Source organism: Notamacropus eugenii, chromosome 1 (genome assembly GCF_028372415.1).
Source record: "Notamacropus eugenii isolate mMacEug1 chromosome 1, mMacEug1.pri_v2, whole genome shotgun sequence".
In the NCBI taxonomy this organism is placed as follows: Eukaryota; Metazoa; Chordata; class Mammalia; order Diprotodontia; family Macropodidae; genus Notamacropus; species Notamacropus eugenii.
Genome location: NC_092872.1, coordinates 368,607,558 through 368,630,995, shown reverse-complemented (window position 1 = coordinate 368,630,995; position 23,438 = coordinate 368,607,558). Strand labels below are relative to the sequence as shown.

Below are 23,438 nucleotides of genomic sequence, written 5' to 3'. Positions count from 1 at the left end.
CATGAAAATGTATTTTTAACAGCAAATGTTATAAAGAACAACTGTTAGTCTTCATGTAAACAAAAAAAACCCATTTAATTTAATTCATTTATTAGGAAAAATTCGTAAAACTGAGTTATACTTTTTATAGTTTATCTAGGTCCAGGTCAGTTTATTGATGTTGATGCATCCTAAGGCTAGAGCTGTATAGATCAAATGTGCAAACTGTTTGTTGCTCTACATTAAATTTAACTACATGCACTGGGCAAATGAATAAGCCAGGCTAGAAATGATAGTTGTGCTTGAAAACATTTCTATAAATATCACAAAAGGTGTTGGAGAACAAACTTGAAATCAATTTTGGGAAAATAAAGTATCTTAGTCACTGACACTGGACTGAAATGTCCATTAGATGACCATAATTTCTAGGTATTCATATCACTTTCGCAAATTACTTCACAATAATAGTTGAAATAAATTTGATACAGTGCATAGTTTTAGGCTATACAAAGCAATAGACTTGACAAAATTCTATTCAGTCCTCTTATAAAGCTTTCATGCAAAGCAGAACAATGCTGTAGCCAAAATAAAACAGTGATTTGAGGTTACTTCAGTAACAACAACATTTGTTGATATTTTTTAAAAGGAAGTAATATTTATAAATACTAAAAGACTGAGTATGAAAATAAGATAAAAAGCAAAGCAATTAATTATTTTGAAATAAAGATAACATATAAGGTTCACACCTTGTTGACATCCAGGTGTCCAACACCTTGTTGACATCCAGACTAGATTTTCCAGAAACATGATATTTTTTTCCTCTATATCCAAGGATTTGCCTGCATTTACTTACTATCTGATCTTGCCATTTTAGTTCAGATATTCGAAGATTGTACCTCAATGGACACTTTGAAAGAGTAGAAGAGAGTTAAAACATTCATTCAGAGTTCCGCCAAGAGCTTTTTTTTGGATGGGGGAAGGGGGGAGGGTTTGTGGTGCACTGATTTGTTTTGGAAAAGGCTTTTTTTTATTCTGGTCTTCATTTCATATCAGAAATATTAAAATGCATAGAAAGGCAGCTAAGTGGTGCAGATGATAGAGTGCAGGACTTGGAATCAGGAAGACTTGATTTAGAATCCTGCTTCAGACACTAGCTAGTATGACACTGGGAAAATCATTTAAGCTCTCCATTTCTCAGTTTCATCTGTAAAATAAGGATAACTATAGCACCTATAGAGGTTGCTATAGTTGTGAGGGGTTGTGAGGTTCAAAAGAGGTTGTGAGAATCAAAAGAGTTTTGTAAAATTATGAAAAGTGCTTCACAATTCTCAAAGCAGTATATCAGTGTTACCTATTATTTTTAGTATATTGAAATAATTTTAACACAGTTATATCCATGGAGGAAACTTTAGAGAACTGGGCAAGAGTGAGTATTTCATATTTTTAGGAAGTGCATCAATTGGTATGATGACAAAGAGTAACAAACAGAATCTATAATTGTGAAGAGTATATATTACAAAAATTATTATGTGCCTTTGTTTCAAAATAGTATTGGGCTGTGTTGAATTGTTTTTAAGATAATTTTAGAAATATAGACATAATCATTTGGAAAATAGAGTGTTCCTGATACCAGAGTATAAGAATAATAGGTAATATTAATATAGCACTTACTACGTGCCGGCTGCGTTACAAATATTATGTCATTTGATTCTCACAACAACTCTGAAAGGTGGATGCTGTCATTATCCCCACTTTACAGATGAAGAAACTGAAACAAACAGAGGTTTAAGTGACTTGGGCAGGGTCACACAGCGATTGGGGCTAACTTTGAGTACTGGTCTCCCTGGCTCTCAACCTAATTCTTTATCCATTGCACCACCTAGATGCCCCTATATAATACCCTCAAAAATAGTAATATCTTATTTGCAAGTACTCAGTAGAGAAGGGAACTTAACTGAAAGTAGCTTTCATAAAAATTAATCATTTATGATATTAGATTCAGACCATCAAAGTCTACACAAGAGATGATGATAATCCATCTCTTTTCAGCAATTTTAACAAACTGAACCCAAGGAACAGAAAGAAAATTCTACTTTAGTAAGAAAGTAAGAAATATAGCTTAGTTAGATAGAGGGAATTTGCTCATTGGGAATACTAAATAAGTAACATAACACTTTGTCTTGATAAGTCTTTAACTGTTTACTACATCTTCCAGAAGATTTAAGAAAAATCATGATAAGGGAGTCTTAAATCAAATCATCCTGACAACTCAAAATACCAGAACCAGAATTGGTTGGTAGTCATTCATACAGTCCATTTTCTTTTGCGTGTAAGAAGAATTTCAGAGTGAGTTGAAGTTATTTACTTAAGCCAGGGAGGAAAAACACTAAGTAGAATAATGAGTTATTGTTAACTGAGGCTTCATAGGGGGAAAAAGTATCAAATTCAAACAAGGTACATCAATTCTCTTAAGTCTCATATTAAACTTCCTATTCTTTCCAATATGGTGTAATAATAATGCCAACTAACTACTATTAATACTTTGTTGATTTTAATATTTTATTGTTAGAGTCATATGTTAATCTATGTTCTTCATAAAAAAAGGCCTATGGGAAAACGACCACCCTTTAGCCAAGGTAAGGGCACTGTTCTCTGTCCACTTTTGGTAATAATCCAAGTGGCAGATAAAAGGTTCAACTGGAAGTAAAGAGTCTCAGAGTCACTGATTTCATATACCCAAGCTGATAAGTTAAAAGTTAAATTCATAGATAGATAAAATGAGTAAAAACCTTAAAGCATTCTGCATGCTGAATTTTGTGACTCTTACAAGAAAAAGAAATCATCTAATTAAAGAAGGAAGTAAAGTCAATTTCCATTTTACTATTTCACATAGAATATATTTTAAATTATGTTAGGCACAAACATATTAAATATAGCATGATATTTATTCAACTTATTGGGTAACTAAAATTATCTGAGGCCCAAATAACTAAAAAATCTTCAGAGTCATCAATAATCTGATATTGGAAGTTAGACTTTGACTATCAAAATCAAAGTTAAATAATGAAGCACAGTAGGAAACTAGTTTACAATAGGATCTATTCCCTTAAGTCTTAGTTGACAAATCCTAATATTTAACCAATGTTAGAGCTATTTTGGAATACTGGATATTCTTCTGATTCCCTGTCAGAGGTGTGAGGAGGAACACTAGGAATTATTGGCTTCAGGAATTTGAATTCATTGGTCCCAGATCTACTGGTCAGACATATTTCATACTGGTAACTCTGGGACAGGGTACCAGAGCGACTGATGTCCACTAAGTGGTTAGAGTATGGTCTATTTGAACCAAAATGGCCATTATCTCTAGCACCCTTTTTTTTCCTCCATAGATGCATTGCAATGAACAGTATAACAGAGAAAAGGAAGAGAAAGGAGACAGAGGCTAGAGAAATGACTAAATAGACTGTAAGGGAGTCATCCTGAGTGCTGTCATTAGGTACATCAGGGAACTTCACGTAAGGCTCAGAGAATCCATCCACCAGAAGCACATTCAGAGTAGCTGCTGTGGACAGAGTTGGCTCCCCGTTATCCTTCACCAGTACCAGGAGCCTCTGCTTGATGGTATCTTTATCACTGATAGGCCTTGCTGTACGCACTTCCCCATTGTGGGCCCACACAGTGAAGAGACCTGGGTCTGTGGCCTTGAACAGCTGGTAGGAAAGCCAGGAATTCTGCCCTGAGTCCCTATCCACAGCCACTACCTTTGTCACCAGGTATCCTGGCTCTGCTGACCTGGGTACCAGGTCATTGCAGGGAGTTGTGCCATTTTGCAGAGGGTACAGAACAAAGGGAGAGTTATCATTCTCATCCAAGACCATGACCCTAACCACAGCCTGACTGCTCAGGGCTGGGGAGCCACCATCAGTTGCCCTTACTGTGAACTGGAAAGTTTGAATGGCTTCATAATCCAGGGATTGCAAGATGTAAAGATGGCCATTGTCTGCATTGATGGATACGTAGGATAAGGGGGATAAGTCTCTGAATTCAGAAGGCAGCAACGAGTAGGTGACTTTGGCATTGGTCCCTGAGTCTCTGTCACTGGCACTAACATTACCAATATGGAGGCCAGGACTGTTGTTCTCCTGGAGGTAGAGCATATATACTGCCTGTGTAAATATTGGGGGATTGTCATTGATATCAGAGACCAGGACCGTGATGTTGTGTTCAGTTTTCAGTCTTGGTGTCCCCAAATCCATGACGGTAATGGTGATGTTGTATACAGCCCTACTCTCTCTGTCCAGTGCTCTCTCGGTTATCAGAGTGTAGAAATTATCTACAGATGGTTTCAGGATGAAGGGCAGGTCATCTTGGATAAAGCAAACCATCTTTCCATTATCCCCTGAGTCCCGATCTCGAGTTTTGAACACAGCTACTATCGTCTCAGGCAAGTTCTCAGAGATAGGACTGGTCAGTGAAGAGATGATGAGGTCTGGGGGATTGTCGTTCACATCTGTCACTTGGACCACAACAGTGCATTTTCCAGAAAGCCCTCCACCATCTGTGGCTTCAATGTCTACTTCATATGATTGAATTGTCTCGAAATCCAATTTTTTTCTTATCCTTACTTCTCCTGAGTTCTGGTTTACTTCAAAAGTTTTGCTAATTTCTTCAGAACGATGAAAAAGTGAATATAATATTTGTCCGTTATTTCCTATGTCCAAATCTCTAGCAGAGACCGTGACAACCAGAGAGCCGACGGGGCTGTTCTCAGGCACCTGGACTTCATACCGGGACTGGACAAATACAGGGGCATTGTCATTAATGTCCATAACTAGAACCCGCACTTGGGTTGTCCCAGACCTAGGTGGGGACCCACCGTCTAAAGCCACGAGGGTTAATCTGATCTCAGGGTACTCCTCTCGATCCAGAGTTTTGTCAAACAACAGTTCTGGGTACTTATTACCTTCACCGCTAGAGCGAGTGTGAACTTGGAAATGGGAACTGGGGAAAATCTTGTAGTTCTGAATATTGTTCTCCCCTACATCCAAATCCTCAGCGTTTTTTAAAGAAAACAGAGTTCCTGGTGGGGTATTCTCAGGGATTTTCAGAAGCATTTCGGTTTCTAAGAAAGCTGGTGAATGGTCATTTATATCTTGGACCCGGAGCTCAACAGGAATGAGTTGAAAGGGTTTTTCTAGTAAGATCTGAAAAGGCAGCAGACACCGCTCTATGGGACCACACAGCTCTTCTCGGTCCAGTTTCTCTCTCAGGAGCAGATCCCCAGTCTCTAGGTTAAGCTGTAAATATTGACGATTGTCCTCGGAGAGGATTCGGGCCCCACGGGCAGACAGCTCCCCTACCTCCAGCCCCAACGTCTTTGCTACATTAGCCACAAAGGAACCGACCTCCATTTCCTCCGCCACAGAAAACCTCCCTGTTGCTGAGCCCGCCTCGCAAACCCACAATAAGATAACAAGACATATCACTTGCCTGTTCGGCTTCATTATGTCCTGGATCCGAGGTCCTTGCAGCTAAAGAAATTTTGCCTTTTCTTTCTAATTCCAAGTCGTGGGTTACTGTTTCAGGAAGCTCGGGTTTGAGCTCTCAGCTCCTCCTTACAAAGCTTCCCTTTGTCTGAGCTTTTCTCCAATTCTGCTTTTGCTCTGATGGGAGGCTCTAGTCGGCCGAGCCTTCTTAGCCTGCAGCGCCACCAGGTGTCTGAAAGGATAACTTCATATTTTCCCATAAAAGCTAACTTGTAAAAGAATACTTGATGTACTTGAACTAAGGAGTTCCTCAATTACTGAAATTTGGGAGAAAGAGGTTTGAATTGTGATTATTATCTTCTATGAATACTGGCAATTGTAGATATGGAAAATGATTACATTATATCTATTAAAAAACCTATCAGATCGTACTGCAACTACTTGTATTCACTTTATCACTATTATGGATCTTCTATATTCTTAAAACAAAACAAAACTCCGTCCTTTTACTATATCGTGGGCATTTGCATCTTTGACGTCTGTATTTATAACAAATACCAGGTATTTCTTTGTTGTTGATGTTTTGTTGTGCCCAACTCTTTGTCACCCCGTTTGGGTCTTTCTTGTCTAAGATACTGGAGTGGTGTGCCATTTTCTTCTCCAGCTCATTTGACAGATAAGGAAACTGAGGTAAACAGAGTTAAGTGACTTGCCTAGGGTCACGCTGCTATTAGGTTCTGAGGATAGATGTGAACTTAGGTGTTCTATTCACTGTATCAGCTAGAAGTCCCAGGGATCCTTATCGCATAATACTTCAAGAATTTTCAGAAGGCTTTGGACGTGCCAGTCTTATGGGATATTTGCTGTTGATTCAATCACTGATCAGCATATAAGGGGTTCCAGGACTCTGCGTCTATCCATACTAGGTGCAAGGCAGTGGTTAACACTTAGTACATTGAACACAGTAGCTGTTCAAAGAGCAACTTATATTTTCAAAACTAAGAAATAATATCTAAAAGAATGAAAAAACAGAAGTCTTAGTGTCATTCGTCTTTAATATCTTCCTTCTTCCCCTTTAATTCACGAAATAACATTAGTAACCTTCTATGTTGTGCAAAGGATGAGTAAAATTAAGTTGAAAAAGTTTGATCTCCTTTTCCCCTCATTATAGCTGGTCGAATATATACGAAAAGACAGATGGTAACTGCTTTGGAAGTAAGAATATGTTGCTTTCTGTTCTGAATGCATGCATATTATAATCTTGAGTGCAATTTTTTAAAGAGAAAATGATAGAGTGTCCACAGTAGAACAAATCACATTAGCCATTAAAGAGCCGCTCTCCATCTCCTCTGTCACATGTTCAGCTCTGAGCTCATCTCAGACAAGAATAAAGCTAAAATAAGGAATATCACTTGCCCATTCTGCTGAGTTTTGCCTGACACAGTCTCCATTGTGAAGACTGGTACACCATGTATAACCTTTCAGTAAGAGGAAGTATCCACTCCAGTTTTCAGGTTGAAGGAACTTTGAGTTCAATATTTCTATTGTCTCATAGCTCTTAGGGGAACATCCCTTAGTCCCCACTAAGCCTTCAATCTCTTTCCTTCCTGAGGTAACATTTTACTTTGGTAATGGTGTCTGCTATAGTTGCTGTTCTTTTAACCTTTTGTAAGGCTTCAGCACCTCCATGCATCGTGACAGAGAAGTCACACTTTTCAGCGTCCCTTTCAGTATCAAAATACCACCTTAAACGATTTCAAGCATGTAAATGTTATGTTCATAGGAGACTAGAATCAAATTTTTTTTCTTGAATTTAAATATCAGGAGTAGCAGTTATTGTGAAACAAAGGGAAATAACAAAAGAAATGGCACTGTTTCCCATCTTATATGTACTTAACTAATAATTAAAAAATAATTTAGCAAGAGCTTACTGACAAAAGGCCATAAAGAGTTACAATTTTTTCTTCAATTTTCCAACTTTAAACTCTTCCTATTGTACATTAAGAAATTCTGAGGTTAGAGTAAACAAGCACTTCTTTTTAACTTCTTAAAACACAAAGAAAGAATTTCTTAAACATGGGTTATGGGAGGTTTTTCTCAGGCACCATTTTGTATTAATTCCTTTAGGTTCCATTACTTATTAGGTTCTCATGACAATAATGGTGACTAAACTAGCAACAGAGTTTGTGAGGAGAAAAAACTGGATCCCAAATTTTGACCGAGTCTATCTGACCAAAATGAAGGAATAGCCAGAGAAATAGTCAGCGTTAGAATCATAAGGGACATGAATAAAAATCTAATCCAACCCTCTTCTCTTATATATAATTAATATAAGACCCGAGTGAGGAAATGATTCGCTCAAGGATGTAACAAAAGAAAGAAAAGATTAAGGTAAATACATATATAATCAAAATACCAGTAGTATTAAGTTAATACATCCTCCAGTTTCTTAGGATCTCTGACCTCATTATTCACTTCATTTTGCTGTAGTCAATCCCATACTTATTGCATCACAATTTCTCAACTTACATGCCGTTGTATATTTTAAAAATTCTCTTTAGTTCATGAGCACAAAGTAGCAAAGTTCGAGATTTCATTTATAAAGGTATACCAATTCATCAAAGAGGATTTCAGTGTATTGATAAAGATAATTGAAAGTTGAACTTTTATATTTCTTCAGACTAATATTTGTATTCACATAAAAACCATATTTTGTTCAATTTAACTCATATATTAACTGGAAATTCATCAAATTGAATTTTATTTTTCAAAGTCTTTCCAGGTTTTCCCCTTATCTGACCACATTCTTTAGCTCCTCATTCAAACATCATATCACCCAAGGCTAAAGATGCAGAGGTAATCTATCTTCAGCTCTTTTATATCATTTATTGATGTACACAAGAAAATATGAATAGTCCAACTAAACAGTGACATTAATTCTAGAAAGCATTCCAATAACACTATTAAAGGTACAGTTTGGAGTTACAAAAAGCAATTTTGAGATGATGAGGTATCTTTCTGATTGTCTACATGTGGCCTATATTCTCATTAGCTGACGCTAATTTTCATGCTTGTGTACCCAAGTCACTGTGATGTTGGGTTGGGAAATTACACAATCGGTCAAAAGCACAATTAAAATAGAACATACACATATTAGAACATTTCAAATGCCAAACATCATTGATGTAACAAATGGTTAGCAGTATTATGGACAAACTAAACACTGAGATCCATATCCAATAACATTAATAGACGTACTGGTAGATTTTTTTTAAAAAGAGGAAATGTTTTTCAATATAGTCCAAGATTGGTTGAAATGGGGGAAAAAGTAAGAGACAATGAAAGTGGTTAAGAAAAAAGAGCTAATTATGATAAAGATGTGATAGGCTACTTAGATAACCCTAGAGAGTCAACTAAAAATTACAGAAATTATTTAACAGATTGAGTAAAGTAGAAAATATCAAATAAAACCTTCAAAGATAATCTGCCTATATGTTACCAATAAAACCCAGTAGAATTGGATAGAACACAAAATTTCTTTCAAAATTACCACAAAATGCATAAAATATCTAGAAAGCTCACTGACAAGGACTGACATGGTAATTATATGACTACAACTACAAAACAATTTTTACAGAAATGAAGAAAGATAATTTGAGAGAAATTAATTGCTCGTAATTTAGCCATACTAACATAATAAATGACAATATTATCTAAGTTAATTTAAATAGCTGATGACTAGCAAAACAATTATCAAATTATTACTTTACAAAACCAGACAGAGTTATAACAAAATTCATCTAAAGGAACTAAAAGTTCAAAAATTTTAAGGGAAATAAAGGAACCTAGTATTACCAGTACTCAAATCAAACTACAAAGTAGAGATCATCATAACAATGTGGTGTGCATTAAAAAATTGAAAAGTGGATAAGTGGATCAGATTAAGTATGTAAGATCCAAAAGCAAATGCGACAATATTATAGTGTGTGCTAAATCCAATGAAACAAACTACTGCAGGAAATGTTTTGATAAAAACTACTGGGGACTGTTGAAAAAGAATTGAGAAACATTAGGTTTAGATTAACAACTTGCACCATTTATTAAAAGAATCACCAAGTAAATACATGATCTAGATACCCAAGGTCATACTATAAGTAAACTTCTCAACCATAGGCAGGGGAAGATTTCTTGACCAAGTAAAGGGGTCAAGAAATGTAACGATCACAGGAGATGCAAGGTTCAATTTCCATTACATAAAATTTTAAAGATGTGTATGAATTAAAAGCAATTCACCTAGGATGTTAGAATCAGAAAGCAAACAAATATCTGGGAAAATTTTTCCAGAAAAAATTCTCTATTAAAAATCTAATATCCAATATAGAGGGAATTGATCCAGTTTTATTAATGAGCCATTTCCCGATAGATAAAATATACATGAATAGGTAGGTCTCAAAGGAAGAAACCCAAAGTATTAATAACCACATAAAAATGCTCCAGATGACTCCTAATGAGAGGAATTAAAACACCTCTGAGGTTCTACCTCATGCTCAACACAATAGCAAAACTGATAAAATATTAAAATTACTGTTGTTGCAGGGGTTGTAGTAGGATAGACACACAAATGCACTACTGGTTGAGTTTTGAATTGTTCTGTCCATTTTGGAGAACAATTTGGAACAGTATCCAAAAAGTTTCTACATTGTGCATGCACTTTAACACAGTAGCACAACCACTAGGCATATCCTCAAAGGGATCAAAAGCAGTGGGGAAAGTTAAATTATTTATTACTTATTTGATTATTTATAACTGCACTTTTTGTTGTATCAAATAATTGGAAATAAATTGAGTATCTATTAATCAAAGAGTAGATAAGCAAATTATGATACATAACTATAATGAAACACCATTCCACTATAAGAAATTACAAAAACCATCCCAGGGAATCTGGATTTCTTCCAGAAAAATATGGGAAAGTTTATATTAATGCAGGAAGCAGGAAGCAGAAGTGAGAGAACTATTTATAGAATAACCACAATATTAGAAACGAAAGCTACTTTGAAAGCTTTAAGAACTCTGATCATTGCAATGGTAGACGATGAAGCAAACTTCTCATCTCTTGTTGAACAGGTTGTGGGAGCAGAATGAGACATATAGTTCCAGACATGATCAAAGCAACATAAATTTGTTTCATTTGACTATGTCTGTGTCATGTTGAGCTGGGAAATCACACAATTGGTTATGAGCACAATTAAAATAGAACATAGATTTATTAGAACACATCAAATGCCAAACCAGAGGGCTTTTATTTGGGGCATGGGGATTAGGGACAGTAATGAAAAAATACAATAAAAGAGAGTGAAATATCCAAAAACACATGGGAGGGAGCACCAAGAAGTTCAAGGGAAAGCACAAACATGAAGAGCAATATTGTAATAACAGATTTATGGTTGTATATGCAACCTTAGTTTCATGGCTTTCTTTGCATATGGATATATTTATGTGTTTTGAAGATTTTGTATTTCATACTTTACAAAAGAAATACACAGTGCTTTAATATAATTTAGATGCAAATACCATCCATAAAAAGAACTCTAAAGGATGGGGGAAGTAAACCAACAGTTATAGTAGGTCTCTCCATTTTGTATAATGATAAAATGGTAAGACATATAACTCATGACTTTAAAAAGTAATAATTGCAGAGAATGAAGGTATACCTCTGTCATGCAACTGTATTGTATTCCATTTAACTGTGGTTTTTTTCAAAATATAGGAATTCAGAAAGAATGGGCATAGCCATTTGAAAACCAATTGCTTCTGAGTCTAAACTATGTAAATATCAAAAACAAATTTATGGTACTGTCAAGCTATCTGAGGAGGAGAGAGTTGAGGGGTGTGTAATTTAGCCTTCAGAAAAATCAATAATTCATGATTGACTGATTCAGGCAGTCTGTATCTAAACAAAGGGATAGTGTTAAATCTCTCCTTTATTTTGCTATGTTCAGGTCATGGAGCAGAAACACAGGCTTTCCCCCGGCAGGAGGTCTAAAGACATTCTTTGGAATGCCCATATAACTAATTGAAAGGACCCAAATCAAAACATGTTCTTTTAATAAGCTTGTAACTATTTTTAAAGGGTAAGATAAAAGCCACTCTAAGGAATATTTACATATAACCTGAAAACTAACATATCAGAGCCAGATTTTACAGGAAGTTGTGTGTGTGTGTGCATTTGTGTGTGTGTGTGTGTGTGTGTGTGTGTGTGTGTGTGTGTGTGTGTGTGTACTAATGAGTTTCTGAATGTGAGTTAAGTTGTTGACCTGGGAGGAAAAGGTTGGGATAGATTATTTGTTACTGTTAACATTAAGGATTAAAGAGATAAGTACCAGGTCTTAATGAGATATTTACATTTCTTTAAGCTTTGCTTCATATTTTACTTATAATTCTTTCCAACATGATATACTAATATTGTTAATTAGTTACTATGAAGGTGTTGTTGATTTAATATCTTGCAGAAAAAGTACAATTGATTTTGGTTATACATAAACCTATTTTTGGTTGTGTCTCTATAGAAAGCCTAGCATTTACTGACCATTAGTCAGAAATTGTTCTGACATTTAATTGTGATATTAATTTAAAGTATAAGTAGCATATTCAAGGGGGGAGAGCCTCATAATCACTAGCTTCATAAACACAGTTCTACACATTGAAAGTGGAAATAAAAAGGAAAACATCTAAATGTATGTGAGATATGAGCCTTAAAGTCAAACTATGTAATCTTTGAAATTTCAAAGGAAACAATCTATCTTCTCATTTTACTCCTTTGGATAGAACTTAATCATAAAATAATATTAATATTGTGCACACTAAGTAGAATGTAACATTTAATTAATTAGCTAGCCAAATATTTTACTAAAACCAAGATCACTAAGAAACTTTCAGGACCAACAATAATTTTCACCATATTAAAAAGACCTTCACTAGCCCATTCAAAGTTCCACTTACTAGGCAGGGATGCAAGATTTATCAAATAGCACTAGAATAAGGTTTGCAAAATGATAATATTAAATTTCTGTTATCAGTTATAATACTTAAGTAAGCATGTAGCTATTTCTAAGGACAGGAGTTTCCTGTGAGTCCTTGCCACTAGCTTGAGGATGGACACTAGGTAGAATGGGCTTCAGGAACTTGAATTCACTGGTTCCCGAACCACTGGTTAGACACACTTCATACTGGTAGCTCTGGGACAAGGTCCCTGTTCTGCTAGCATCCCTCAAGTGCCCTGGGAAGAGACCATTTGGATCAAATTGACTACAGTCTGTGGCATCCCTTTTCCTCTTCCAGAGGCGAATAGCAATAAACATAATAATAGAGACCAGAAAAAGAAAGGAGATGACAGCTAAAGAAATGATCAAATAGATGGTGAGGGAGTCAATCTGGACCTGCTCGTTGGGTGTATCTGGGAGTTGCAGGTAGGGCTCAGAGAAGCCATCCACCAAGACTACATTCAACGTGACCATGGTGGACAGAGGTGGCTCCCCATTATCCTTCACCAGCACCAGAAGCCTCTGTTTGATGGCATCTCTGTCACTAATGGTCCTTGCTGTGCATACTTCCCCATTGTGTGCCCACATAGTGAAGAGTCCTGGGTCTGTGGCCTTGAGCAGCTGATAGGAAAGCCAAGAATTCTGCCCTGAGTCCCTATCTACAGCCACCACCTTAGTGACCAGGTAACCTGGCTCTGCAGCTCTGGGCACCAGATCATTGCAGGGAACAGTGCCATTCTGCAGTGGATATAGCACAAAAGGAGAGTTGTCATTTTCATCCAGGACCACAACATGAACCAGAGCTTGGCTGCTCAGGGATGGGGAGCCCCCATCACTCGCTCTCACAGTGAACTGGAAAGCTTGAATCACTTCATAATCCAAGGATCTGAGGACATATAGATGGCCATTGTCAGAGTTGATAGAGATATAGGAGAAGAGGGGCAGTTCTCGAGCTTCAGGAGACTGAAAAGAATAGGTAACCTTGGCATTGGTCCCCGAGTCCTTGTCATATGCTCTCACACTACCAATGTGGAGGGCAGGAATATTGTTCTCCTGGAGGTAGAAGGTGTAGGCTGTCTGAGTAAACTCTGGAGGATTGTCATTGACATCAGAAATTAGTACAGTGATGTTACGCTCAGTTTTGAGCCTCGGGGTCCCCAGATCCGTGACTACAATGGTGATATTGTACTCGACCCTACTTTCTCTATCCAGAGAAGTCTCCGTTAACAGAGTGTAAAAGTTGTCAATCGATGGTTTCATGATAAAAGGAACGTTTTCCTCAATAGAACAAACCATTTGTCCATTTTCTCCCGAATCTTGATCTCGAATCTTAAAAACAGCTACCACGGTCTCGGGTGAATTCTCAGGGATGGGACTGGTAAACGAGGATATGATGAGTTCTGGGGCATTGTCATTCACATCTGTCACTTGGACCACAACGGTACATTTTCCTGAAAGGCCCCCGCCATCGGTGGCTTCAATATCCACCTCGTAAGATTTAATTGCCTCAAAGTCTAGTTTTCTTCTCATTCTAATTTCTCCTGAGGTAGGATTTACTTCAAAAGTATTCACAATTTCTTCGGAGCCTTGAAAAAATGAATATGATACTTGCCCATTATTTCCGATGTCCAAATCTCTAGCAGAGACCGTGACTATCAGGGAGCCAATGGGACTGCTTTCTGGAATCTGAACCTCATACTGGGCCTGGGCAAAAACCGGAGCATTGTCGTTGATGTCCACAACCAGAACTCGGATTTGAGCTGTTCCAGACCTAGGAGGGGATCCTCCATCCAGGGCAGTGAGAGTTAAAGTGACCTCGGACTGCACTTCCCGATCCAAGACTTCGTCCAACACCAGCTCCGGGAACTTCCTGCCGTCTCCGCGAGCATGGGTTTGAACGTGGAAATAGGAATTAAGGCTGATTGTGTAGTTCTGAACAGTATTGCTTCCTATGTCCAGATCTTGCGCAGTTTTCAGAGAAAACAGAGACCCAGGTGGACTATTTTCAGGGACGTTGAGAAGCATTTCAGTCTTCAGGAAAACAGGTGAATGGTCATTTATATCTTGGACCCAGAGCTCAGCGCGAACTATCTGAAAAGGTTTTTCCAGTAAAATCTGAAAAGGCAGCAGACAGGGCTCTGTGGGACCACACAGCTTTTCTCGGTCCAGTTTCTCTCTCAGGAGCAGATCCCCAGTCTCTAGGTTAAGCTGTAAATATTGACGATTGTCCTCGGAGAGGATTCGGGCCCCACGGGCAGACAGCTCCCCTACCTCCAGCCCCAACGTCTTTGCTACATTAGCCACAAAGGAACCGACCTCCATTTCCTCCGCCACAGAAAACCTCCCTGTTGCTGAGCCCGCCTCGCAAACCCACAATAAGATAACAAGACATATCACTTGCCTGTTCGGCTTCATTATGTCCTGGATCCGAGGTCCTTGCAGTTAAAGAAATTTTGCCTTTTCTTTCTAATTCCAAGTCGTGGGTTACTGTCTCAGGAAGCTCGGGTTTGAGCTCTCAGCTCCTCCTTACAAAGCTTCCCTTTGTCTGAGCTTTTCTCCAATTCTGCTTTTGCTCTGATGGGAGGCTCTAGTCGGCCGAGCCTTCTTAGCCTGCAGCGCCACCAAGTGTCTGAAAGGATAACTTAATGTTTTTCCATAAAAGATGAAAGTAATAGGAATTTAAGTATATATGCATCAAATAGTCCCAGAAAAATGAAGTTGGAGGGAGGTATTATGTGATTTATTTAGTTCACATGAATGTGGAATTGTAATTCTTTACAATTGTTTCATTATCTATCGTGACAATCGAGGTCTCTGTCTCGGTAAGTTGAATTGCATTTGTAAAATCATCGATGTGGGTCACACACACTTTACAAATAATTAGACATTGCATTACTTCGAGGGGCAACAAGAGTTTTCAATTCATGGTTCAAATTTCTCAGAGGTATTTTCATTTCCAAAGTATGTCACAAATTTCATTTCCAAAGTATGATTGCTCACAAATAAAGGGTGTCTCCCCTCCTCCCAAAAAAAGGATTTAGAACACACAGTCTACTGGGGCAAATGATTTTATATATATGACTCCAATATAAACTGGACTCCAGGATTCATGGAGTCATGCCAGATGTTGTGGGGTGGGTAATACTTAGGAAATATCAGGCAGTGGTACTTGCTTATAGAAATTCTAAAAACATTTATGGGATGAAGGGACAGAATGCTTAGTATTTTTAAACTGTGCTCTCTTCCTTATACAGCTATTATAGGAAGCAACATGATCTATTTTCCATATGGTATAGAAGACACGTGAAATTAGATGGAACAGTCACTTTGACCATCTCCATTCCTTCTTTTGAGTTGAAAAAGACATGGGAACATAAGATTTTTAGAAACAAGACTATTTCACCTGATTTTTTGCCAATGATATTTCTAACACGTAGAGTACTAAGCTTTTCAAATATAGTTTGATCCTCTCAACTCTGCGAGATAGGTAATATTACTGATGAGAAAGCTGAGGGTGAGGGACGTGAAATAACTTGTTCACTGTCACACTGCTAGTAATTGTCTAAGACAGAATTTAAATTCAGGCCTTTCTGATTCTAAGTCCACCATTCTATCCACTATGCCAACAAACTGTCACAACGAATGATAATGTATTCTCAGCAAAGCAAACTGTCTTCTCTTGAAGCCTGGAGAATAAAAGATATCGCCAAATGTGTAAGCCTTGAGCATAGTCAGTTATAGATGGCTCAAGCTGGAAAAAAAACTAGCTTAGCAGCAATGTTATGGCCCACAGACATGGCCTTCACCATACTTTCAATCTTATTGAAGATTTTTGCAATGAACTAAAGATCTAGCCCATGACTTGGATAAAGTATACATCTTTTATATCACAATCATTCCATCTGCTCAAAGATGTAGTCAGTTTCCCTGAGACAAAGGAGTATGACTAAATGGCTTAGAGTTCCTTGCATTTTTGAATGCTGTAAATGTGCTTAACTGCCTTTGTGAGACAAGCCATTGATTCCAGGAACTGATGTCTAGAACTCAAACTTAATGTGTCAGATAAGAAGAAATAGGGAGCTAATTCTTTTTATACCATTTTATTAGGATGTCCTAGACAAAAAATAAGACCCTGTTTATGCCAGCAAATAGTAAATTCACACTAGCATTCTCTTTTGTCCAGAGTTTTATTTAGCACAGCTCACTACTACTGTACCCCCTGACATATCTTTATAAATGGTTGCTGGAGAGGACTATGGAGTTCAAAGACTCCTTGACTATCACAGCTACGTTCCAGACACTTGGAAGGAGAAGTCAGTGACTATGACATCATTTTCTAGAATCTTTAGAAGAAGTTTGTCTTTTGAGAACACTCAGGACTGGCTAATGATGTCTTTAATCATCACTTGGGCCTCATATATGTATGAATTATATAGAACTATATTATATGAATTATAAAGAACTGTCTCAGATGAAAATCCATCATATAGAATACAACATAGAGGTCAGTTGCTATCATGGTTTCCTATTTAGAAATGCTCCTTATTCTGCAAAATTCAGCACTGTTTTTGAGGAAAACAGGACCCAGTTGTCTCAATGAATCATCTTCTATGGGAGGACATGGATTCTAAGCTCTTCAGATCCTCACTACCTTGTAATTAAAAATATCTTCTCCTGCCCCCCACATAGAATGCATAAAAACATGTATTGATGATAACTCTCCTGTAACCTTAAATCTTGTGTAGTTGCCTGAAGCTCAGAGAGTATTGAGTTATCCGTGGTCATACAAGTAATGATTGCCAGGAGCGAAATATGAACCCAGGTCTTCCCGAGTGCTTGTCCAGCACTCTCTCTACCTGATGTGCCTTGCTGTTCCCCACACATGATCATGGAAGCCTCTTGATAGATCATGTTCTGTTGCAGCTGAAGAACTGAGAATAGATTAAAAGCACTAGCCTACTTCATAGAATGCCATGCTTCCATTTTCATTATGTAGTAAAAATTATCGACAAATAAAAAATCAATAAACAAATTCACAAAAAAGGATAAAACCTTACCTCAAACCTTTAGCTCAACAAATAAATTTTAAAACACCAAATAACAAGAGAAAATGCTTTTGTTCTTTTCCCCTTTCTAAGATTATCCAAAGTTGGCCATCTTGGCCATGAATGCTTTTCTCCATAGTTTTATACAGACTTAAAATATTCCACACCATTAATTATGTAATGATTCCTTAGAAGTGACTGGCTTTTCCCCCTCATGTTCTAATAATGTTTCAGATTGATAATAGAGGAACTAACTGGGTAATATTCTAAAAGTATGGAAAAATAACCAATATTATTGATACACTAACATCTTTCGAGAAAAACAAAAGTTTGTGTCAAACTGCAAAAACAGGAATATTAAAGGATCATAGGTATACTCTGATAATACCTTAAGTGCTTCAATAACCCCAAATCATTTACAGACCTCAAACAAACGAACTGATTATGAATCCCGATTACTAAGATAATGCAATACTCATTTCAATTATGAAACCAAGGAACAACATTTGGAATAACCTATTATAAAGTGTAATGTATCCTTAGTTATGTATAGTGAATAATGGCTCCTCTTTGGAGAGCTCAGCTATATTTGCTATTTTAACATTTTATATGTCACTCGATGACTATTTTATTTAACTGTGGACATTACTGTATATTGCTCTAATTTTTTCTACATAAATGAATGTGAAAATAAAGTAGGCAGTAGCCTTGTTGACCCAGAATATTAGGATAGTTCTTACTTCTATAGCAATTTAAGATTTGAAAAATACCTTTGATGTCCAATTTTATTTGGTTCTCACAATAATTGTGTAAGTCCTGTTATTATCCTCATTTTACAAGTTTGCAAAACTGAGACTCATAGAGGATGTGACTTACTATTTTAAACCACATTGTTAACACATTGTACAAATTATGCAAAACGATATTTTCACTCATATTGATCACCTTGTTTTCAACAATGAACAATATTTGATTTAAAAATCAAGTTTAAACAAGTAGATATCTACAAGGTACGCTGACTAATTGACTTCTGGGGGAAAGAAGGACTCTAAATGATAGTAACCTGTCTGGTTTTCAAGACAAATGTTAGAAATAGGACTGAATGTTTGCATCACAGGTTGTAAAGGTAGATTAGGTAGTATAAAAATGAAACAATAATTATTCATTTTGGTAGCCTATTAAGACCAAATTAAGGGGCAAAAAGACATTCCCAGACTTCTCTCTATTCCTTAAAATGAAGACAACATTTTTCACATTCTACATGTTTAATAAGAATAATAGGGCAACAAATTGTTGACACTGGAAGGGATCTTAGACATGATCTAGTCCAACGCGATTTATGTCATAAAAAGAAAAGAAACTGAGGCACAAATGCCACACAACAATGGCAAAGTCAACTTCTGCAAAAATCTGAAGATCTGAGGATAAAATCAAGGAATAAAAAAGTATTATGAAGAAAAAAGGGATTTATTTTAGAAGTGTGGATTGTTTAATTTTCAAAGAAAAATTTACCAAACAACTGGAGAACCATAATTTAATTTTTTGTGAGATTGGAAACAGAGTTTTTCATTATCCAAAGGAAGTTACTTCATTTCTAATATTAATGCAAATGAGAGGATACATTGTGAACATGCAAACTTATTAAATACAAACAAGTCATATATTGAATTTCTAAGGGAAGAAATTAGGAGTGAGGGCTACTGACTGGAAAAAAAAAACCCAAAGTCTGCTCTTAAAACTCTGTTCCTAATTGTAATTATTCCAAGATGCTGGATTTTCCTCTGCATCACTCCCAGATTTCTGAAGAGGGAAGTTGGGAATAATTGGCTTCAAGAACTTGAATTCGTTTGTCCCTGAATTACTGGTCAGACACACTTCATATTGGTAGCTCTGAGACAAGGTCCCAGTGCCACTGACATCCACCAAATGATTTGGGAAGGGGGTGCTGGTTGGAAAGTGACCATTTCCTCCACCAGTCTTTCTTTTCCACAGTCTTATGGTGATAAACAGAATGATAGAGACCAGAAATAGAAAGGACACAGAAACCAGAGAAATGATCAAGTAGAGAGTGAGGGAGTCAGTCTGCTCCTGCTCCTTGTTAGAGTCTTGGATCTTCACATACGGCTCAGAGAATCCATCCACTAGGAGCACATTGAGTGTGGCCATCGTGGACAGAGGTGGCTGCCCATTGTCCTTCACCACTACCAGGAGCCTCTGCTTGGTAGTGTCTCTGTCACTGATGGGCCTTACTGTACGAACTTCTCCATTGTGGGCCCATAAAGTGAAGAGACCTGGATCTGTGGCCTTGACAAGCTGGTAGGAAAGCCAGGAATTCTGTCCCCAGTCCCTATCCACAGCCACCACCTTGGTCACCAGGTAACCTGGCTCTGCAGCTCTGGGCACCAGGTCATTGCAGGGAGCTGTGCCATTCTGCAGGGGGTATAGCACAAACGGAGAGTTGTCATTCTCATCTTCTACCAAAACCTGAACCACAGCCTGGCTGCTCAGAGATGGATAACCACCATCAACTGCCCTCACAGTGAACTGGAAAGCTTGGATGGCTTCATAATCCAGGGATCTCAGAGCATAGAGATGGCCATTGTCTGAGTTGATGGAGATGTAGGAGAAGAGGGGCAGGTCTCCAGTCTCTGGAGGCAGCAGAGAGTAGGTGATTTTGGCATTAATTCCTGAGTCTCTGTCACTAGCACTGACACTGCCAATGTGGACAGCCGGGCTGTTGTTCTCCTGGAGGTACAGTTTATAGGCTCTCTGAGAAAACACTGGAGGATTATCATTGACGTCGGAGATGAAAACTGTGAGGTTGTACTCGGTTTTAAGTCTCGGGGACCCCAAATCTGTGACGGTAATAGTGATGTTATATTCATCTATGTTCTCCCTGTCCAATGCTCCCTCTGTTGCCAATGTATAGAAGTTCTCAAAAGAAGGTTTTAGGGAAAAGGGAAGATCATCCTGGATGGAGCAAACTATTTTTCCATTTTCCCCAGAGTCTACATCTGAAACGCTGAAAACGGCGACCGCTATCTCATGTGAGTTCTCTGGGATGGAGCTGATAAAGGAAGACATAGTCAGCTCGGGGGGATTGTCGTTTAAATCCTTCACTTGAACAACTACAGTACATTTTCCAGAAAGGCCTCCACCATCTGTAGCCTGAATATTTATTGTGTAAGACTGAATGGACTCAAAATCCAGTTTCTCTTTTAGACGAAGTTCTCCGGATTTTTCGTTTAATTGGAAGGTTTTACGAATACTTTCAGTGGCACGAAATAACGAATAGGAAATCTCTGCGTAATTTCCTGCATCTAAATCTTTAGCTGAGACTGCAGCAACTAGGGAATCAACAGGGCTGTTTTCAGGAATTTGAACATCATACCGGGACTGAGAGAACACAGGGGCATTGTCATTGATGTCCATAACCAACACTAGGACTTGGGCAGTTCCAGACCTAGGTGGGGCTCCCCCATCCACTGCAGTTAGAGTTAATCTAAACTCAGGCTGCTCCTCCCGATCCAGGGCTTTATCGAGCACAAGCTCTGGGTATCTCCTGCCCTCTATGTCCCCTCGAATTTGAATGTGGAATCGAGAATTTGGGCTGATCGTATAGTTCTGGAGACTGTTGCTTCCTACGTCTAAATCTTGTGCATTTTCTAGTAGAAACACGGTTCCGGGGGAGGTGTTCTCAGGGATTTTTAGTACCATCTCAGTATCTAGGAATACTGGAGAATGGTCATTAATGTCTTGTATCCTAAGCTCAGCACGAATGACCCGAAAAGGGTTTTCCAGTAATATCTGGAAAGGCAATACACAGGGCTCGGAGGGGCCGCACAATTCCTCCCGATCCAGTTTCTCTCTCAGGAGCAGATCCCCAGTCTTAGGGTGCAGTTGTAAATACTCTTTGTTCCCTTTGAAAACGACTCTGGTGCCCTGATTGGACAACATCCCCTCCTCCAGGCCCAGGGCCTTTGCCACATTGCCCGCAAAGGAGCCTCTTTCCATCTCCTCCACTACCGAAAACCGCACTGGCTCTGAGGCCTCCCCAGACACACCCAGCAGAACAAGGAGAAAGAGAACTTGCCTTTGTTGCGGAATCATCGTTCCTTCGCGTGCCATTGTGCCTTCGACCGCCTTCTCTCAAGTGTAGCCCAGCTAGAATGCAAATGGTAAGGAGAGGCTACCACTTTCTCCAGTATGACTCGGAGAGCCGATACGTTTCTCCAGTGGCAGATGACAAAGCTTCCTCTCTGCTTCTGAATTGCCTTATTCTGGGCTCTTTTTCTGGGTATTGGAGTATTAGCAGAGCTTTTCTACCTCTTCTTAGTCTGCAGCGCCACCACGCGGCTTCTCATTATTTTTCTCAGAATGAAGTAAATGTCACAAGGAACATGTACTAGATATACTTCGAATTCTATTTTGTAATACAAATGGTATATAACTTCTTTCCTGCAGGGCAATCCGTATCAGTGTTATAACCACTCACAACGTTACCCCCACATTGGGCAACATATGCAGATATATTTATTTATATATGTGTTTTTTTAAAGTTGGTTAACAACCATATGCTTCTGTAAAGAATGTAGCCTTCCAGACTTTAAAGGCAGCAATGAATATCTGACTTGCAAAAGAAGGGACGTGAGCTAAGAAAAAGCCATACTCAAGTCTACAATTCTTAGAGCCGCAGCCTTTTGAGGCAAAGAGTCAGGCAGAGAGAGTAAATGGTGAAGAGTGGATGGGAGGAAGGGGAGGAGGAAGGAAGGAGCAGCATCCAGATTGTAACCAGCTGTTGTTTCCTATTCCCTTCACGTCTGTGAACTTATAAGAACAAAAAGCGAAGAAATTTCTTATCTGATCATTCTGGTCATCATAGGTCTTTCTTCACAACTGGAATGGTGCTAAGGCTGCGGTTTTTTGCTAACAGAATTTAGATATTACTCTGTGTGGTTTGTGATTCAGTATATGCCAACCAGGGCAGCAAAGTGTCACAGTGGTTGTAGTGAGGAAGACGTCTTCCTGAGTTCAAATCTGGACTCAGACACTTCCCAGTTGTGTGATCCTGGGAAAGTCACTTAACACTGTTTGTCTCTGTTATTGGTCTGTAAAATGACCTGGAGAAGTAAATAGCAAGGAACTACACCATCTCTGCCAAGAAAATCCAAAATAGAGTCATGAAAAATTGGACACCTCTGAACAACCCAGAAACTGACTCTCTGAAAGTGCAGTCCTTATGCCAGAACTGTGTTTTCCTAGAAAAAAAGGGGATTTCTTGGAAGATTCACCATAGACTGAATGTGGATAATAGAAGGCAATTAAGTGTTCATTTGAGCCAATCGATTTAGAAAGGGGGAGGTAGTAATCTGGCAAATTAAACTTGGATCCTGTCTTAGAGAATGACTCTTATAGGAATATCAGTGAGAAAAAAAGAAGAAAACAAAAAAAAGAGCATTATTTTAGCATTTTAAAACCTGCACAGATGAATAGAAGGAAACATAGATAAGCAGTGAAGTTTTGAAAGTAACATTAAATTTATAATATCTGCATTTTAAAGTAAAGTGTAAATAAAAGAGATTTGTGACTTTGTATAAAATACTCTATTCTCTTTTTATAAAGAATTTTCTGGTGTTTGCTAAGCTTAGAAATAAAGGGCTTAAAAATTTAAAAACCCAAACAGAAGGAGAGAGAGAGAGAGACAGAGAGAGAGAGAGAGAGAATAGCTCTGATGCATCTTTTAACTTTCCTCTCATAACAGGAAGATAATGCCTTTGATTTACAAAGTCCCCATTTCACCAAATCAACTTCTGAAGCAACCAGAAGATCGTAAAAGAAAGAATAAAATTCCAGTGGAGTAAATACTCATTCTACCTGCAGAGAAT

General features: G+C 38.0%; 2 protein-coding genes across 3 annotated transcripts; both read right to left on the bottom strand.

Moving 5' to 3' along the window:
• Positions 1-73: 73 nt before the first annotated feature.
• Positions 74-8,250, bottom strand: LOC140518428 (protocadherin beta-15-like). The gene has a single exon (XM_072630594.1). It carries the CDS (start codon positions 5,481-5,483, stop codon positions 3,114-3,116), a length of 2,370 nt encoding a protein of 789 aa, XP_072486695.1. The 5' UTR covers positions 5,484-8,250; the 3' UTR covers positions 74-3,113.
• Positions 8,251-10,744: 2,494 nt separating this feature from the next.
• LOC140518427 (protocadherin beta-15-like) lies at positions 10,745-23,395 on the bottom strand. Of its 2 annotated transcripts, XM_072630593.1 has the most exons (2): positions 21,587-23,395; positions 10,745-14,849 (listed from the first exon to the last, which is right to left on the bottom strand). In XM_072630593.1, the coding sequence occupies exons 1-2, from the start codon at positions 21,679-21,681 to the stop codon at positions 12,554-12,556; spliced, it is 2,391 nt and encodes a 796-aa protein (XP_072486694.1). In that variant the 5' UTR covers positions 21,682-23,395; the 3' UTR covers positions 10,745-12,553. The 2 variants fall into 2 exon arrangements, with proteins under 2 accessions (XP_072486694.1, XP_072486693.1); XM_072630592.1 differs by lacking the exon at positions 21,587-23,395 and having other exon boundaries at positions 10,745-19,300.
• Between the last annotated feature and the right edge of the window lie 43 nt (positions 23,396-23,438).

Excerpts from the sequence above, each read along its gene's own strand:
- LOC140518428 (XM_072630594.1), bottom strand. The coding sequence starts at position 5,483 with ATGAAGCCGAACAGGCAAGTGATATGTCTTGTTATCTTATTGTGGGTT.
- LOC140518427 (XM_072630593.1), bottom strand. The coding sequence starts at position 21,681 with ATGGCACGCGAAGGAACGATGATTCCGCAACAAAGGCAAGTTCTCTTT. Across the intron at positions 14,850-21,586 it reads GAGGCCTCAGAGCCAGTGCG|GTTTTCTGTGGCGGAGGAAA; the intron begins GTTTTCGGTAGT and ends AGCAACAGGGAG.